This window comes from Daphnia pulex, chromosome 8 (assembly GCF_021134715.1).
Source record: "Daphnia pulex isolate KAP4 chromosome 8, ASM2113471v1".
Taxonomy (NCBI): domain Eukaryota; kingdom Metazoa; phylum Arthropoda; class Branchiopoda; order Diplostraca; family Daphniidae; genus Daphnia; species Daphnia pulex.
In genome coordinates this window covers 1,301,234-1,320,098 of record NC_060024.1, presented here as the reverse complement: position 1 = coordinate 1,320,098, position 18,865 = coordinate 1,301,234, and the positions used below count along the sequence as shown (strand labels likewise).

Sequence of the window (18,865 nt, the reverse complement as noted above, 5' to 3'; positions counted from 1 at the left end):
CTGCTGCAACTGGAAATGCCCTTATTGTTCCAGCCAAAAAGCGTCTCCTAGGTTGAATGGTTTCCCTTACAGGCGAATCAGCTCTGTTACGACTTCTCAGAAAAAAAACTCAAAGATGCATGTTTTTTAATTATGCATTTACGTCTGGCTCAGTAAGATTCCTTGATTTTCTTAGGAATTCTCGCATGGATATTACTCCTTCAATGAAGTCCTTCTCATTTTTGGCGATTTTGTCATTTCTCTTACACTTTGCCAGAGGCTGGCTTCGAGTTTTTCGAATGTTTTGTGATTCGGCTAAGTAATCGCGAGCTTTGGAATCTTATGCTTCTTTCATAAAATCTAGAAAAAAATGAACGTAACAAAGAGTAATAGAATTTTGTAAATCACAGGGATTTATTTACAAAGAAAATCCCAAATCCCAAACCTCTTCTCAATAAGGCTGTTCGATGCCTTGAGGGCTGTCTCGTTACTATTACAATTAAGCCCCTGAAAATCTATCAGAAAACTACTCCCGCCCTTACTGCCTGGTTTCCTGACTGTTTGGGCACTTAGTTCCACCAAAAAATAATAGGCGGAATTTATTTTCGAAAAGCGTGGTCGGATTTTTATCATCAGCCACTACCTACAGCCCAATACCGGTTGAAGCTTATCAGTCTGTAACGGCTCTCATCTAAAATGACAAAGATGACGGAAATGCAAAAGCCATCTCCTTATCTCTGAGTTAATCGTGGAAGTGGATTTCAACAGAAACCTTTATCGCCTCGCCTGATGTAGCGTAGCTATTGCACATGCCCCCAATAGATATATCATGTATCCCGTAGTAATAAGATATACCACGCGCTGCTATATAACGCGCTGCCCCTTGTAGTTAAGAACATTAGTTCTATTCACTGTAGTCACGAATACACATGTGAGAATATTACACCTGATGGTTCCTAGAGTTGAACTTGAACGAATGCCATATTTACGCCAATTAATGGATAATGCTGAACCACTACATCAGTCAACTCAACAAAGTAACGATTGTGGATTTGAAATTTGACAAATGTCTCCCCCTCGGCCGACTAATAATCGTGGAGCTGGACGTCAATCAAGACCACCTTTGTCTCCTGTAAACCTTGGCGCTGAACGTGAACAAATGCCTCCATTTCGACCGGTTGATAGTCGTGAAACTGAACCCGAGCAAATGCGACCACCCCAGTCTACTGCAAACCATGGAGCTGGACGTGAAAAAGTACCTCCATTTCGACCAATTGATCATCGTGGAGCTGAACATGAGTAATTATTGTCATCTCCTTCGCCTGCTAGTCGTGAAGGTGAACGTGGACAACAAATCCCCCATCTGGACGGCTGATAATCATGGAACTGGACGTGATCAGGTTCATCCACCTCGGTTGCCAGTTAATCAAGGATCTGGACATAAACATCTGTCTCCGTTTCGGCCATCTGGAAGTCGAGTTGCTGAACCCGGGAAAATGCGACGAACTCGTTCACCTATCATTCGGGAAGTTGATCGTGAACAAATGCCTCGATCTCGACCGGTTGATAATCATGCAAAAACGTGACGAAAGAAGACAACTTCCACCAAGAGAGAACCGTGAAGCTGAAATTGAACAATTCCGTCTGTTTACCACGTCATCAACGAGGACAAGGTGATGCGGTAGACGAGATTCTTTACATGCTTAGGCAGCAACAGCGACAAATCAACGTCTTGGTAAATGGTGGGGGCCTTCACCAGCCCCTCGAAGAGAATCATGCCCTTAGTGAAGTCCTTCGACTGCAGTCCAATAATAAGCTGGAAGAATTTGAGAAACAGCTTCAGAATGATAATGTTCAAAAAAATTTGGTATTTTGCAACACAAATTGGAATGGTTGACACAAAATAATTTATATTTCTATATTTTCAGGTGGACTTCATAAGATTCGAGGGTGGTGCAACAGCGAAAGAAACTATTGAAATAGCCTTGAGGGCCATTTTCAAAAATTGTCTAGGTAAATTGGGAAGGTAAATTGAAACTTGGAGTCAGAAAAACAAAATTTGAAGGGAGTCGTATAAAAAAAATTTGTTTGGTAATTTTAAAATCAAAGATTTCCTTAATTGATGGTCTACTAATATTTGTTAATTTTTTAGCAACTATCAAATCAACAAATGCTTTTTCACAGACCGACAAACACAAAATGATTGGATACGTGAAAAATTGGTTACAACATGCACCGGCAACTCAGCAAGAACCAAAACGGATGCTCGAAGAGGCGAAAGAAATTAATTTGAAGAAAATTTACATTATTTATGTGTGCAATTATTTTTTTGTTCAAAAGGCTACTCGTTAATATGCGTTGTTTATGTTTTATTTTTTAAAGAAATGAAACTTTTGTTTTCGTTAAAACTTTTTACGGGTAAAACTAATGTCAAATGAAGCGTTTTGTTTTTTATATGCAACGTTAATTATACGGTAATTTCTGGATTTTTTAAGATCTTGCGCATGTCCACACCAAATGTATTAGATAGCTACAGTACCTACCTAAAGTTTGGGAACGCGCGAGAGAACCTTATGAAAAAAGGCGTTTTTCTCGGCGTCCCCAAAAAATCCAATTTTCGTCGGATTGCGACGAATTTTTTTGTTTAGCCGTAGCCATTACGAGTGGCATGAAGCTGATTTTATTTTAGATTTTTCCTATCAAGGGAGGAGTAACCTTTAACTCAAGCCCTAAGTTTGGGAACGCTCCGTAGAGTTATATAGAAATAAGGGTACTTGAAGGGGGAATAACTACAGAACGGGCTAAGATAGGAAAATGCGGAAAACTATGAAATGAAGAGTTTCACTAGCTGGACAGCATTCTTCGTTTTCAGTTTTTTCCCGTCATATTAATTGTTGTCAATTATAAATTGAAAACAGTTTTATTTTATGGTATGGCCCGTTTTTGTCCCTTTCTTCCCCCCCCCCATTTCCACCCACGCCGGGTTGTCACTCCCTCGGGGCAGTTAACTTCCCCCTTTTCTTTTAAGTTAACTGCACTTTATTAACTGCCCTTTACTTGCCCCAAGCGGCACCGAGTTTCCCGTTGGGATTCTGTACAAGTTTTTTTACCACCGGATGATGAGTTCGAACCATTCTCCAGAGATGGCGCTGATCATATTTTGAACTGCGCGCCTCGAAAATTATAATTTTTTGAACTGCGCGCCTTGAAAAATCTGCCCTCTATGCTGGCATCTAGGCTCTAGCGACTAAAATTTAAAACTTAAGTATGAATTTCGCGTCAACGATCGCTACCTATCATCTGTGAAACCGGGTAATTGCTCTGTTGCTTATACTGCCACTCAAGCACTCCAGCCAACTTTACTCTCCAGACACTAACTAGAAATACAGTAAATCGCAAGAAGATAGAAGAGTGGCTCAAAGTCTCAGACACAGAACTTCCATTTCAGGAAAGTTTACTACCTATGAAAAACTATCCATCACATCCAGTTTCCTTCAAGGAGGAGAAAAATGTCGTACAAAACTGAATCAAATAGTTTTTTAAAACCAGAATTTGATCAAAATTGTTTTCTTAGTGGTGGTGGTGGTGAAGAGCATGTGAGTGAACACAAGGGACTTCTGATGGATGACTAAGGCTTACGTGTTACATAAATTAGTCTTGAACTCCAACAGGCCTGGGATTTCAGATCAATGAGTCAAAGCCCTAAAAACTGTAATGCAGGTATTTGTCTGATGTTGAGTAGGGGAGAGTTGTACTAGTTGTCGCTTTTTTTGTTTTTGAGACCCCACTTCTTTATTTCTCAATATTTTTTATCCCCGCTAGGCTTAAAAAAAGAGGAAAAAATTAGCTATAAAAAGCATATTTTTAGTTTCTGACAATTTGCTTTGTTTGAAACCAAAAGCACTTTGAAAATGAAGGAGTGTGGGTCGAGTCGGGGGGCAACATGCTCATGTACGCGGGGTAGGATGGCCCATGTTATTCTTACGGGCTAAAAGAACACCTCGCGATGGCGTCATCAACTAAATTTTCCGAAAAAATCTCTAACCCAGCAACACAAGTTGCCCCGAGAAAAGGTTTCTTTGTTATTATTGTGTTTTCAAGCAATAATATTGTTAATAAAAATAAATAAAAATTGGTTCCTGAAAGAAGAAAGAATTTCCTTTCAGAAACTATTTTTCATAAATTTTAAGTTAACTGGGGAAGTCCACAAAAGAAAAAAGAAAACGAAATGGACGACACGATTTAAGGGCCAAAAAATTATTTTATTTGCTGTATATCCATACTACATGGACTATTTCCGTAATTTTTTTTTAAAGATGCGCATTATTAAAAACTATAACTGGTAAAATTTAAATGCAATCCCTCGGTCGCAAGAGGACGAAAAACGCTGTTTGACAAGTTACCCACTACCTCCGTTGCCCCGTTCTCCCCGTGAAGTGAATTCATCGCTCATCAATATTTATGTTTTTATTCTTTTTCAGTGCTCTAAATATGATTCTGCTATAAACTCACCCTTTTGCCTTTTATCTGAGCAAATTTGTCATCATTACCAATATTATTCTTAATAATATTGGTTGAATGGTTGTTTAAAGGGATTGCTGACAAAGATATCATACCTGCGGTGGTTGGTTTTCAGTTATTACCAAACTTATTACAATGTGAAAAAGAGTGGCGTTAGAGATTTCTCTAATCTCTCAGTGTTGTGTTATTGGTTTTGTTCTATTTTATTTTAAAGAAACGATAATCTGTCTGTATACTCGGGAAGTTACAGTATGTTTATAAAACCTTGGCGGGAATATCAGATGATGACATTTCTGTTTCTACACGACGCTGGACTTTATTTATGGGGTGCCGTTTTTCCCTTTATACAACATATCTATCGTTTAATTTATTTCAACTCCGTGTCATCATTAAACATATAAAGTTGCATTGATATATTATTAAACCTACCAATTCATACTTTGATATCAAGAAATCAACCATACTATTTGTATAAATTGATTAAACATTAATAAATTAATTAAATACATTTCAAACATGAATCAAACATTAATAAATCAATAAAATTCATATCAAACATGAATCAAATCAATTTAACAAAATAATCGAGGGAAAGAATCATTAACGTGAAAATGGGAAACATTTATTATTTATGTGGAAAAAGGAATAATATTAAATGATTCTACCGATTCCATAAAATTTATAATTTAACTTCGAATTCAAGTTGTTAAAAAAGACAGCAACCTAGCGGTTTATAAATGCTTCATTCGCTCACCCCCTTTATAGCCAGGGAACGGGAACGGGAGCGGAGAGCGAGCGGTGCGATAGCGCCATCATCTTGGAATAGGTCTAAGCAATTCATTTTATCGTATTATTTACGAAACGTGCAAGCGCTAAAATATATTTAAAGCTATTTAACACGCATCGCATCAAATTTTATTAACAGGCGTAACAATGGAAGCGATTGCGGTGACTGGTCGAAAGAGTAGCGCTTGCCCGTCCGTTATTTTAGCGCTTACCGCGCGTCCGTTCGCGATTTTAGTGCTAAGCGTCGCCCATTTGCTTTTTTAGGCCGCTCACTGCGCGAAAAATAATTAAGTCAAATATTTCGCGCTATAGATCTAGCGCTAATATGTAAGCGCGCATGTCGCTTATCATTTACTTTAAAATTCACACGATGCGCTTAATTTAGTGCAATTCATTTTATCATATAATTTATAAAACACGCATTGTAAATATTTAGCGCTAGGTCATGTCACCTTTAGCTTCATGTCACCTTTTTGCGGCTAATACAGTATCATGCCGATTATACACAGCTCAATAGAAGCTTGTCCGCCTTTTTCCTTCCGTCCGATATCCATCCGCCCACATAGGCCTGTATACACTGATTTTCCCGATATATTAGCGCAATTAATTTCAGCCTAAAATTTGCAAGAAGTGTTCCCCTTTAGTTAAATTTATAGTGCGATGCAAATGCGCTAAATATTTTCTCTCCTGCAACACGGCCAACTGGAACTTGTCCCGCAGCGTCAGCTCAGTGGGCGAGATACACAGCGACACTTTCTCTATGCATTTACTGCCAAAACATGGACCGAAACGTTCGGCACGGATTTCAACAGAACGGAAAGGATAAGGGCTTAGTCAAGAAGTAGGACACCGATTTGATGCTCGTCGAGTCGACGATAAACGAACAGAAGCAGCAAAATAATAAAAAATTTACGTACGGGAAATGTATATATATGTATAAACGACCGAAATTTGCCCCCTTTTTTATGTTCATATAAACAACCATTCGATGGTTTTGAATGAGCTTGTGTTTTTTTTTCTCCGCTTTTAGACGGTTACTTTTTTTCGCAAGAGGAAGACGGATCGGTGCTTCGAAAATGGACATCTAGTTCGAGCCTACGATGTCACTGCCTTGATGTCAATGCTTGCTGCTTATATGAAAAATTTTTTAAAGAAACACACAAACGAACGAACGAAACAATACAAACAATCCGTAAAAAATGCAGTGCTCTGTGGTGCTGTCAACGAATTAGACTAAAAACATAAATTGCATGGGTAAATACCGGGTAAATAAAATCACCAAGCAAAAAATTTCGATCCCCTCCACCTTTCATCCAATTATCGAGAAACTGAAACGGTCATTCGTTGGTGCTGGAGACTTTTGTCGACAACCCTCATGCTAAATTTCGTCGTGTCATATTCTATAGTCCCTTTCTAGTCCCAAAATTGCTAGATAAGTGGCTGGCTAATTAAAATCTTATCAGCCGGGCAAGGCTTCGGGAATTTCCTTGTGAGGGTTTATTAGTTGGTATTCATATTGATATTACGTAATTACACTGGCTACCTTACTGAAGACCGGTTTGGATGTCGACAGCTTTTTTTCAAATATAGTTGTAGCGCCTAGACAGACGGTGATGGTACGAGAAAGGCGAGCCGTGCCAAATTTGGCGATCATATTTCATTTTCCGACAAACTGAGAGAGATTTCAGGCTTATAGGTCACTGCATTATTGTACGCTATTTATTAATTGATTACTTGAATATTCGATTCTTATGAGATTTAGTGTACAAAAATTTCTTATAATAAACATTGTCCATTTGATTTAATGGTTTTATAGTTACTCGTACTATTTATTTCATTTATTTTTCCTTTAACAATTTCAAAATATATTTTTGTTTGATTAAAAATTTTAAATGTCATTCGTTCTTTCATGGAACATAACCCACAGCATTGTAGTTTAATAAAAACAAATAATTTTATTCGCATCTTTATTCAATTATTTTTCTTGGATTTCCCGTTTGATTCCAGCATTTCTGATCATTTCCTCTTTTTGAAATGATTTCTTATGTTTTTACAAATTTATATCAGCAACTGCTATTTAGTATAACCTTACCATTGACGTCATCTCTATTTCATTAATTGTTAATCAATTAATTGTGTTTGATCTCTGTTAGATGTGGTTTGATCGCTGTTAAAAACATTGATTTTTGTTTAATCCGTGTTTGATTTGGTTTGATTCATGTTTGATCCATTTGATCCATGATTGATTTTTGTTTAAATATTTTTCTATTCCTGTGTATGCTGATAGAAGGGAAAAACGGCACCCCATATTTATTCGCACAAGCGGAAAAACCAAATTCCAATCGATCGAAGAAGATGGAAATGATTTACTGAAACTTAATTGCCAATCAAAATGGTACGACGAGTTTTAATTTTACTTGTTATTGAGATAATTTAAACTTAATTAAACGATTGCTAATGCGAATCACGATGGGAGCAAATGTGCACTCGTCAATCGACAATTTAAATTTAATTAAATTAAAATTTTCCTTCACCCACAGTAATTGTCAGTTCTCTTTTTAGAATACCATTATAAAACATAAAAACGCGGGTTATAAATTAAATTAATTTGAGTTAATAATTGATAACAACTTTTTTTTCATTTTCCCTGTTTGACCATGTCCGCAAGGTAATCTCCGCTTCAGTAAACGTTAGATTTTCTATAGCCACGTACAAAACAAATAACATCAGACCATGAGACTGACATTTAAAAATTCTAATCGAAAATTTATCTTCTTATTTACAGACACAAAGACCTGTTGTTCTCAATTTATCACTAACCTTTAAGTTGGACGCAACTACAACAGGTCCAAGTGTATAAATTGAAACGCACGTCCAGTTTGAAAACACAGTTTCATCTAGCTATAATTTCGAATAACAAAAGAATGGCGCATTTTTCTGTCGCCTCACTCACCCAAGTTGTTTTGCTGTGGGTTTTCATCTGTTGGACGCCGAGTTCGACTGGCGCTGCCTTTTACTTGGAGGAAGAATTCCTACAACTGAAGGAAAATTATGTGAGAATGAATTTAAATTTCCTTTTCATGCGAACGATGCTTCTGTTGTCGACAGTTCGATTCAATTTGTTATTTTTGATGACTTATTTTAATTTTATTTACCAATAGATTCAAATGAAACAAGACGTGACAAGTTTGAAATCGACAGCGATTGAACAGCAGGCAAAAGTGACACAATTGGAGGCGCAACTTGAACTAAATGTAAGTCTACTGGTGTTAGTTTAATTCAGAGTTTCACGGTGAATAAAACACTTTTGCTTTTCTATGAAAGAATGAACGAAGACAAGATTTGGCATTGAAAGTAACTCAGTTAGAGGCCAAAAATGTCCAACTGGAAGTCAAACTTCAGGATCAAGAAAGAATTTTAACTTCCTTATTGGAAGCGGCTGAACTTCCGGTTTCCACTGATTCAAAATTATTTCCAGTTAATAAAAAAATTTCCATTCAATCAACTGGAAAGATCGGAATCCCAAGGACATGCAGAGAACTTCATGCGGCCGATCCTTCACTTCCATCCGGAATGCACTGGATCGATCCGGACGGACAAGGTGTCGGTGATAACCCAATTTACGTTTACTGCGATATGACATCAGGTGAAATACTTACATTTCCAATTCAAGATCTGATTCATTATCTTTCCATAAAAACAGGATCAACCTCAATTGTACACGATAGTGAATCTTCTATAAATGTGGGCCACTGCGCCGATGCCGGGTGCTATTCACGTTCCATCAACTACAATTCGTCAATGGGACAAATCAAAGCTTTGATGGAATTATCCACTGAATGCCATCAGTCGATTAGAGTCAGTTTCAATTGATTAGTTTAATTGATTTTATTTTATTTTCACATTTTTTATTTTTTATTCTATTATTAGTACGACTGCAACTATGCTCCATTCGAGTTAAATGGCGTCGCCTATTCCTGGTGGAATGACAGAGAAGGAAATGCGCAATATTTTTGGGCCGGAAGTAACACGGGCGGAGTTCACACCTGCCAGTGCGGAATTGATGGAAACTGTGTCGATTCAGCGGTGAAATGCAACTGTTACACGATTTCACCAATTCAATTAGTCGACGACGGTGACTTACGGTTCCCACGATTATTTAGAATTAAAATTAATAAAATTAATTTTGTTTGCAGGTGTCATTACCGACAAAAATGTTCTGCCCATCACTCGTTTGAATTTCGGACGAACTCAACTGGAAACTTCATCCGGCGTCCACACGCTGGGCCGACTCGTTTGCACCGGTTTAGTGACTTTGACTGGACTGCCAAAGTCGTGCCAAGATTTGTGGTTAATTGGCCACACCCTGAACGGATTTTATTACGTCATGGGATCGGCGAAAATGGAATCCGTTTACTGCGATTTCACTAAACTACCGGACGATGCGGGTAAATGTCTGATGATTCTCAAGAATTATTCAGTTGCAATTATTATCTATTTTCTAATTCTATAATTGATGGATAAGGTTTTCAAAAATGGATCGGATACGCCGACGTTAAATCGGCACCCGTCCATTTCTACGTCCAAAGAAATTCTTCATTTTCCACAATGTACACTCCGATTCCGTACGATTTGACGGTGATGAACGAGGGACATGCCATGGATTTGACATCGGGGATATTCACGGCACCGCGACCGGGAATTTATTTTTTCTCTTTTGCGGGAACGGCGTATCTTTCATCTTCATCTCCTGTTGCGTTTCATTCTCGTCTTATTTCGAACGGGAATCTAATCGGGGCGAGTTACGTCAGAGAAGATAACGGCCCCGTTAATCAATTGAGTCCGTTGACCCTCCAGTCGACGCTGAACTTGAAAAAAGGCGATCAACTCTGGGTGGAAATTTATTATTCTTTCAGTTCATCCTCGTCTTTGTATGACGTCAGTACCCACCACTTTACCCATTTCATGGGTTTCATGTTGGAGGAGGAAATTGTGGCGTCCCTTTGAGGTTTCGGGTTCAACATTACAACTATTATACATGTGTAACTGTGAAACGATTTATCAAAATTCCAATCCGTAAACGAATTAGACGCGAGTGAATTTTCTCCCATTTCAAGGCCTTCCGTTTTTTGTCAATCTGGCAATTAAAATTGCTTTTTTGTTCTTAATGTCTAGAGTTTTGCAGATAGAATTTTGAAACTTGGCTTGTGTATTTAGTAAGTGTAATTACATCCACAGTTCAATTTTGGTAAAGAAATATCCATTTCTTAATGAATTGGAAACGAATGAGTTTATTTCCCTTCTCCTTAAAATTCCCTTCCCCAAATTTTCGTGTCGACGTTCATTTTGCAAATTTTGGATGTTGAACCCGAAACCTCAAAGGGACGCCACAATTTCCTCAAATGGGAGAAAATTCAATCGCGTCTAATTCGTTTACAGATTGTAATTTTGATAAATCGTTTCACAGTTACACGTGTATAATATAGTTGTGCTTGTGCATGAGTAAACATAAGGGCGGGGGAATAGAAAAATTTGTTTGGATTGCCACAGTTTTTTCAAACAAAAAAATTAAAATTTCTTAATTTGTTTTCCTATCGCAGCTCGAAATTTAATAACATCATCCCGAGAATGAAACGCTTTTATTCCCTATGTCTATCTCGGTTATCTTTAGCAAATGCGTTTCACTTTTTTGGTTTTCATTTACAAATGTGAATTTCGGCCGCCGAAATGGACAGACGCGCCATCTATTCGCTGGGTATGAAAATGAACAGCAACGACAGCACAAGCACAACTATTATACACGTGTAACTGTGAAACGATTTATCAAAATTCCAATCTGTAAACGAATTAGACGCGATTGAATTTTCTCCCATTTGAGGAAATTGTGGCGTCCCTTTGAGGTTTCGGGTTCAACATCCAAAATTTGCAAAATGAACGTCGACACGAAAATTTGGGGAAGGGAATTTTAAGGAGAAGGGAAATAAACTCATTCGTTTCCAATTCATTAAGAAATGGATATTTCTTTACCAAAATTGAACTGTGGATGTAATTAGAGAGCAATTTAACATTTAAATTATTTCGTGTTATAGTTAAATGACACGATTGCTAGTGCTAGGGGCTCGTGTACTCGTCGACAATTGGCAATTCAAATAAAAATTTAAGTCCTAATTAATTAAAATTATTAAAATCCTGCGACCGTGAGAAGGAAATAATTAAAATGTAATTGAATCAAATTAAAATAGTGAAAAGCTCCCTTTAAGGTAAACAAGATGTGTAGACTGTAGTTGCATTCGTGTTTATTCGAGCGAAATAAAAAAAATTCAAAATAAAATCAATTTTTATATCTGCCAATCAAAAGAGTTTTTCACATCCCCTGCCCTTATTTTTAGAGATACAAAAGCGAAATTTTCTGGACGAGTGCACAACTGTTATTAGAATTCACCAATAAAAAAAATTATTTGAAAATTCCAATCCGTAGGTGAATTAGAGGCAAAAAAATTTTCTCCCATATTAAGACCTGCCGACTGCTTTTTTGTCAATCTGGCAATCAAAATGGGTGTTTTGTTTGTAACGTCTAGAGTTTTGTAGATTGAAACTTCAACAAGTGGTGTATGGGGGGCGGGTAGGTGAGTCGGATAAGGCGTCGCTTGGTGATCGGGGGGCACCGGAGACCTGAGTTCGACTCTCCTGGTGAGCATAGTTGCTCCCATACCCGGGCACTACCACTACACATACAATACAGATCTCTTCCTACACAGGCCACTAGTTAGTAAAAATCGTACACAATGATGGTACTTCCATCCCCCTCCTTGGGGCTCCTTCCACACAATACAACACTTACACTGCTCACGCCATCGAACAAAAAACCATAGCAATCTACTATCGCCGGTGCGTAAGGTCATCTAGATTAGAAGACCAGTCTGTGAATAAAAAGCAGACGGCACCAAAAATACAAATACAAATACAAGTGGTGTATGTATTAAGTAAGTGTATACCTAAAAAATACCAATACCAATACCAATTAAGTAAGTGTATTTGCATCCACAGACAAATTTTCGTCAAGAAATGCCTACCCCTTAATGAATTAGAGTCACACGAATTATCTACCCTTTCCCCTTATAATTCCCTTCCCCAAAATTTCGTGTCGACATTAAACAAAAATGTCCGGGTCGAAAATGTTTCGTGTCGCCAATGATGTTGAACTTCAAAGGGCCGCCACAATTTCCTCCTCCAACATCCATGAAACCCGTGAAATGGGTCGTGTGGTCGTAGGCCTACGTGTTGTCATACAATTTCGAGGATGAACCGGAAGAATAATAAATATCTTAATTCATCGGGCGAAACCCGCCACCCCCGCCCCCCCCCTCACCCCTCCGGATTCACCATACCGAATCAGATTCATGTCATTCATTTTGAATTTCATGTTTACTTTTGCTTTTTTAATGTTGAATTGATATTTCCTACAGGAACCTCGCAAACCGGAACGGGATGCCATTTTGAAATTCGCGCGGTGAAAGCAGGGTTGCCATCCACGGAAAAGGCTTCTTCGTGTGAAAATCACGTTACACACCCGCACCGCGTCTGCTCGATACTTGGACCAATTAATTTGGTCTGCTCCCGTTCCACTAAATGACTAAATAGAGAATTCTTCGCTCTATTTGATCGTGTTTTTAATTTTTAGGATACCTTCTTTTTCATTTTCACGCAATTTTGGTGTTAAACAGCCATACCCATTTTGAAAAGTATTGCGCGATACCAGAAACAAATTAAAAAAGTATTTTCGATGACGTTTTCATCGTTCATCGAATCGATAGTCTCAACCCTGTAAACACCTGCGTCTGTCCGGCCTTTTTAAAATAAATGGTCTGCTCCTTGATTTTGCTACTTACCATATTAATCCCTGTCTAATTCTAAAAAACTACCCAGGATAGCCAATTTTACACTTTCAATGCAATCACACCGACTTCGGGAGCGTCTTTCGGCGTGATTGGACCATTTGCCAGGCGACAGACTTGAATATTCGGACTCATCGTAACATAATTAATCAAAATCAGCATCCCAATTGTAGGATACTGGTTTTTGTAGGACGACCCTGCTGTCTCTCGGACTACTCGGACTAACCTTTCCGATTTAGAATTGTGTGAAAAATAATCGTTAAGTTGATTTTCCTACTACTAGATGGCGTATCAGAATGCCTAGTGATCGTGAAATTTAGACATAATATATATAGATATCGCCATCACTATAATAAGTTAATACCCCTCAAACGGGACACTGCATAGGAAATCCGAAAACGGAATTCTAATTTCTAACACAAGCAACCACGTTTCAATTTCCCTAATTCTGATATTCCCTTTACAAGAACGGAACATCCACACGAATGTTTGGCGCTAGTATCGAAACAAATTCCTACATTTTAAAAAATGTATTTCACGCATTTAAAAAAAATGCAATTTTTCTAAAATATTATTTTTTGTTTTGTAAGCATTATCGCATTATAATAAAGTTGTATTGCATATTTAGTTTTTTTCAAAGTCGAAATTTTCCACCTAGCGGCAATGGCCCGAAGTCTCGCCTCGCCTTAGGGAATGAGATGCAGAGACAGGCAAGCGCCAAGCGGCCGGGCCGACAGAACGGGCAACAAGCTGTCAGAGTGTCAGGCTCCATTCTGCTATTCCACACTCAAGCTCGAAGTCAAAGGGCTGATTGCTGCACAGTGAACAGTAAGTTTTAGGTGGGGACTGGCGACTGGAAGTGTCTGGGAAAAGTTTGGTTTGGGAGAAGTAGGTTGAGTTGATACAAAAATGAGCAAATCTTGTTCAAGGTGTGATAAGGCAGTGTACCCTACAGAAGAACTGAAGTGTCTGGACAAGGTAATTGTGTTACTTATTATTGGAAAAAGGGGTTAAAATGTAAATTAACAGATTGCTTCGTGTTATGTGTGGTGTACGTATGGGATTCATGAAAAACGCCGCAGGTCGGCCCGTCACGATTTCAAGAGGGAGAGTCTACTTTTACAGCATTCCTTACTAGAGGAGCGACAACCTCGGGCGTTAAACATTTTTTTTTCTTACTTTGGGTTTCTCTTTTTTCATGCATCTTTGCAACGAAATATTTTATGTACATATATACATACCGGCTTTGATATTGCTTTTCGTAACTGGAAATTTCATCAACGAAGAAGAACAAAAACAAAAAAAAATAAACAAAAACACTTAAACAACGAATATTGTTGTAGTGCCCTTACAAACCTGTTGCACGAAATAGAAATCTTCCATATCGGGAGATTTTTCTCTGGTATACAGATCCTCCATTACGGCACATGACATATATAGTATCATCATTGTTTAATCATTCTTCGTCAACGTTTACGACCCAACAAATGGAAGCATCAGAATGAATTGTTGAACAGCCTCGAAAAGAACTTAGTTATTGATTTAGGTTATCTAATCTAATTGTAGTCCCATCTTATCAATGGCCACATGAGTTGACGTATGTTTGATCTACTTATTTTATTATTTAAATCATTCATTAGTGCCGTACATGACATCGGCAATAGAGTTTCCGAAAGCATAGCTTTAATCTTGTTTACAAAGGTTTTCTTATAGTACAATAAGTATAATTAGTTGTGGTTATTTATCTCTGTTTCAGTTTGTTGCTACCTACATACAATGATTGATTTTTTTTTATGTTCTAGCTATGGCACAAAACATGTTTCAAATGCCAAACCTGCAGTATGGCCCTCAACATGAAAACCTACAAGGGATTCAACAAACTGCCCTATTGTGAAGCGTAAGTTTCCTTGTGTTTAAATCAGTAATATTAAATTTCCATAAAAGACTATAGAGCATGCATTTACTTTCTAAAAGTTTGAAACATTTGGTTACATGTTTTTCATGCAGCGGACGTAGTGCAGTAAATTTGAACAGGTTTAATATCGAGCGAGTATTGCTATTAATACTCGCATTTTTTAAAACTAGGCACATCCCCAAAGCAAAGGCGACAACTGTTGTTGAAACACCTGAAATGAGACGTCTTGCTGAGAATACTAAACTTCAATCCCAGGTCCATATCAATAACGGATAGATAAAAGAAACATTTACTTACTTTTTTCCGTTATTTATATATTTTTATAGGTTCAATACCACGCCGATTTCGAGAAAGCCAAGGGTAAATTCACCCAGGTAGCCGATGACCCTGAAACGCTTCGAATCAAAGCCAACACTAAGATAATAAGGTTTGCTTCGTATATATTTAACGAAATTTCTATTAATTGAGTGTGCACGATTGAAACCACCGTTTTATTTCTAACAGTAATGTTTCATATCATGGAGACCTCGAAAAGAAAGCTGCTATGGAACAGAAAAGGACTTTAACCGGCGACGAAGCGAACGGACACGAGAATTCTGTCCCAGGTATTTACCACCATACTTCGTACAATTCACGAATGCGAAAGAAACAAAAGAACCGTTCGGCACTTAGAAAAGATATTTTGCCCTCGTCGTGCTGCGAGCTTGCGTTACAGATGCAGAAAATGCTCAAGATATCATACCCAATCGACAGCGTCAAGAAAACGAGTTCGCGTCTTACGATAATACGCCCACTGGCAATACCCGATATTTTTATAGCCAAGCCCATTCCACCTATGAAATCCTATCGAACTGGCAAGGTCTGGTCTAAAAAGAGACCTCATGAGCCGAAAAAATGTGATAATCGGACAGTGGCTAAAAGTTGCTCAGATTCAAATTTATCCAAAGATCGGTTGTCATCACTCCTTCCAAAAAGACGTCACTCCTACGTGGAACATGATTTGCCATCAACTGATACAAATTCTCTCCCCATAATCAACTCATCTACTAACTTGCATTCCCCGAAACATTTGAATCAAATGTTGATCGATCCTTTGGCATGCCGTCAAGTGCCTCGTGTTGTGCCTTGTGTTCATTGCTTGATGGACGTAGGTTTTGTGTCACAGGTGACGCAAAACAGACTTTTGATTGATAGAAATTTGACCAGTTTGCTCAACGATTTTCTCCAGACCACCGGTTTTCAACATATCATTTTCTGTTAATGGGATGGATGTGTTAGAGTTGTGAATAGAATAGCTGGATGGGTTTAATGCTTGTGAATTAGTCGTCGAATATCCTCTCGTTTGCCAATCACCTTGTTGCTGTGTTGTGCTGTACTCATGTTAGATTTTCGTGTTTGTCTCGCTTGATTGTAGTGGAAGATGTGCAACCCGACCCTATAGTTGAAGTCATACCACAACATCAACGAAGTGTACCGACTGCTCTACCATCACCCCCACATCATCAGCAACAGCAGTATCCACAACATCACTCTAAATATCCACAGCAACAACAACAACAACAGTTACATCAACATCCGGACAATCATCACATTCAATCCCTTCATAGACAAACTGAAATGAAGACGTCTTCGATTCGCACTGGCGCTCCCAACTCGGATTCTTCGCAAAACACGCGGTCAACTACAAGTTCGACTGTGGTCTATTGTTCACAGCCCAACATGTTGGGTAACTCGCTTTTTTTGTATATTCCCGTCTGCATTTATTCACAGTTACTAGTCCTTTTTTGGCATGTCAGTCCAGTCGTGTGCCCTAAAGTTCAAAGATCTTGAATTGGTCCGTTAGATGTGGGTTAAGTGTATGAGGGTACGTTTTTTCTCTTTTTTCGTTTTTTTTTAGAAAGTGAACACGTCATTTTCAGTATGTAATTACTTTTCTACACTGTGTGTATAGATGTCGATGACGTCATGGATCGGAGAAGTTAGAATGTTGTTGTGAATGAATCACTTTAGAGTGGATACTTAAGCTAGTTTTAAATCAATTGTATTTCGTTTCTAACCAACTTTTTTTTTTTGTTATTTAGCCAACCAATCGCCAGGGCGCCGAGCCGGTTCGATTAATGACTACGATCCTGTCAATGAGAATTATGGTTCTCAAGGTCAGCAGGGATATAGGTTAACTGGACAACAACCAACTCAGTATGCGCAGCAGCAACAGCAACAACAGACTCAGCAGCAACAGCAACAAACTCAACAACAGAAACTCCAGCAGTACTATCAGCAACAACAAAGGCAGCATGCTCTTCACGTGCAGCAGCAGCAGGCAATGCAACAACAGGCGATGCAACAACAGCAACAGGTCATGCAGCAGCAGCAACAGGCTCTACAGCAGCAGCAACAACAGGCCATGCAACAACAACAAGCCTTGCGGCACCAGCAGCACACCATGTCGCAACAGAGCAGTTATACAGGATCTGTCGGAGTTTCTTCGGGTTACCATCAGGCTGCCAATACACAGCCTCGTAGCTCTGGGGTAAACTGGATGACATTAATAGTTAAGTTGCAATATGAAATAATAATATGTGTCATCTTTTATTTCAGCGTTCATTCCGAGCCATGTACGACTATGATGCTGACGATGACGACGAAGTTTCTTTCCGTGACGGCGATGTTATTGTAGATTGCAAACCAATCGATGAAGGCTGGATGATGGGAACAGTTCTGAGGACCGGTCGATCTGGAATGGTACCGGCAAACTACATCGAACCCATCAACTAATATTTTTTTTGTTTTTTTTTTTGTTTTTTCCGCCCCTATCCCTATCCTTCGGATATTTTTTTGCCTTCTTTCCTCGAAAAACCTAGCTAATCATCGGCCTTCCTGCACGCAACACATTCAAGTTTCGGTTCGTTTTGTTTATTTATTTATTATTATTATTAGTTTCCCCTTTTTATTTTATAAATTTCCATTGTTGATGATTAATTCAAGCTTTATTTTCTTTTCTTTCAAACAGAATTTCCGCAGCTAACACATCCGATACCTGGTGATATTTAGTCTTGATCTTCAAATTACCATATATTGCACTAAAACGACAGCTACGTCACTTGCCCTTAAACATCTGAACACAGGACGATGGTGTTGTTTTCAAGGCTTGCTTTCGGTCTTTCGTGTTCTTTTTGTTGTTTCCTTCGTGAAATTTACATACATACGTCCCAATTTTTTTTTTTTAATTAGCCATAGCCATTAGTATTAGCTATGATGGGTGCAAGACGTGACATAATTTGCCTTTCCCCCCCCCCCTCCCCCCTATGAATGTTGGTATCAGATCAAACTTATATCTTGTTAACCAATCACTAGTTAATAATGGTTTCACTCAAGGCGTGTATAATCAGTCGCAGTTTCTACCTTTTGTGTTTTCACCGTCATGCTTAAGCGTTTCGTTCTTTAACCTCGTAAAATCGTAACAAGTCCGAATGTATTTTTGGCTGACAGTTTTTGAAGGGATAGGGAAAAGAGATGTGTGTAATATCTCTTTCAATGTTTTCCGAAGTGCCTTGGAAATAAAGAACGTATATTAACCTATATTGAAATTGAATTGGCTTATGTTGCTTTTAGTATCGCAAATCGATATTCAGCGATGATATTTCGTTCAACTGATGATATAACATCTAAAAATACGAATGTTCCAAAAATCCGTTTCATAACCACAGGTAAGATCTCATTCCATCTTGACTTCTCATAATCAAACACTGTTTGCTAGGAATAGAAAACA

At 38.3% G+C, this 18,865-nt stretch overlaps 2 protein-coding genes across 3 annotated transcripts; both read left to right on the top strand.

Moving 5' to 3' along the window:
* The first annotated feature begins 8,129 nt into the window (after positions 1 to 8,129).
* LOC124200713 lies at positions 8,130 to 10,880 on the top strand. The gene is made up of 7 exons (XM_046597019.1): positions 8,130 to 8,339; positions 8,448 to 8,540; positions 8,611 to 8,932; positions 8,990 to 9,144; positions 9,217 to 9,421; positions 9,483 to 9,734; positions 9,812 to 10,880. The coding sequence occupies exons 1-7, from the start codon at positions 8,211 to 8,213 to the stop codon at positions 10,291 to 10,293; spliced, it is 1,638 nt and encodes a 545-aa protein (XP_046452975.1). The 5' UTR covers positions 8,130 to 8,210; the 3' UTR covers positions 10,294 to 10,880.
* A 3,011-nt stretch (positions 10,881 to 13,891) lies between these two features.
* Positions 13,892 to 18,675, top strand: LOC124200711 (LIM and SH3 domain protein F42H10.3-like). 2 transcript variants are annotated; one of them, XM_046597016.1, is made up of 9 exons: positions 13,892 to 14,159; positions 14,984 to 15,078; positions 15,267 to 15,351; positions 15,423 to 15,523; positions 15,601 to 15,701; positions 16,511 to 16,822; positions 17,178 to 17,626; positions 17,695 to 17,998; positions 18,107 to 18,675. In XM_046597016.1, the coding sequence occupies exons 1-8, from the start codon at positions 14,091 to 14,093 to the stop codon at positions 17,869 to 17,871; spliced, it is 1,389 nt and encodes a 462-aa protein (XP_046452972.1). In that variant the 5' UTR covers positions 13,892 to 14,090; the 3' UTR covers positions 17,872 to 17,998; positions 18,107 to 18,675. The 2 variants fall into 2 exon arrangements, with proteins under 2 accessions (XP_046452972.1, XP_046452973.1); XM_046597017.1 differs by lacking the exon at positions 16,511 to 16,822 and having other exon boundaries at positions 13,906 to 14,159.
* Positions 18,676 to 18,865: the final 190 nt, after the last annotated feature.

What these genes read in the sequence shown, in the direction of transcription:
- LOC124200711 (XM_046597016.1), top strand. Translation starts at nt 14,091, where the DNA reads ATGAGCAAATCTTGTTCAAGGTGTGATAAGGCAGTGTACCCTACAGAA. An exon ending in AAACTGCCCTATTGTGAAGC is followed by an intron (nt 15,079 to 15,266) that starts GTAAGTTTCCTT and finishes TTTTAAAACTAG; the next exon opens with GCACATCCCCAAAGCAAAGG. An exon ending in ATACTAAACTTCAATCCCAG is followed by an intron (nt 15,352 to 15,422) that starts GTCCATATCAAT and finishes ATATTTTTATAG; the next exon opens with GTTCAATACCACGCCGATTT.
- LOC124200713 (XM_046597019.1), top strand. Translation starts at nt 8,211, where the DNA reads ATGGCGCATTTTTCTGTCGCCTCACTCACCCAAGTTGTTTTGCTGTGG. An exon ending in AGGCGCAACTTGAACTAAAT is followed by an intron (nt 8,541 to 8,610) that starts GTAAGTCTACTG and finishes TTTCTATGAAAG; the next exon opens with AATGAACGAAGACAAGATTT. An exon ending in AATTCAATTAGTCGACGACG is followed by an intron (nt 9,422 to 9,482) that starts GTGACTTACGGT and finishes TTTTGTTTGCAG; the next exon opens with GTGTCATTACCGACAAAAAT.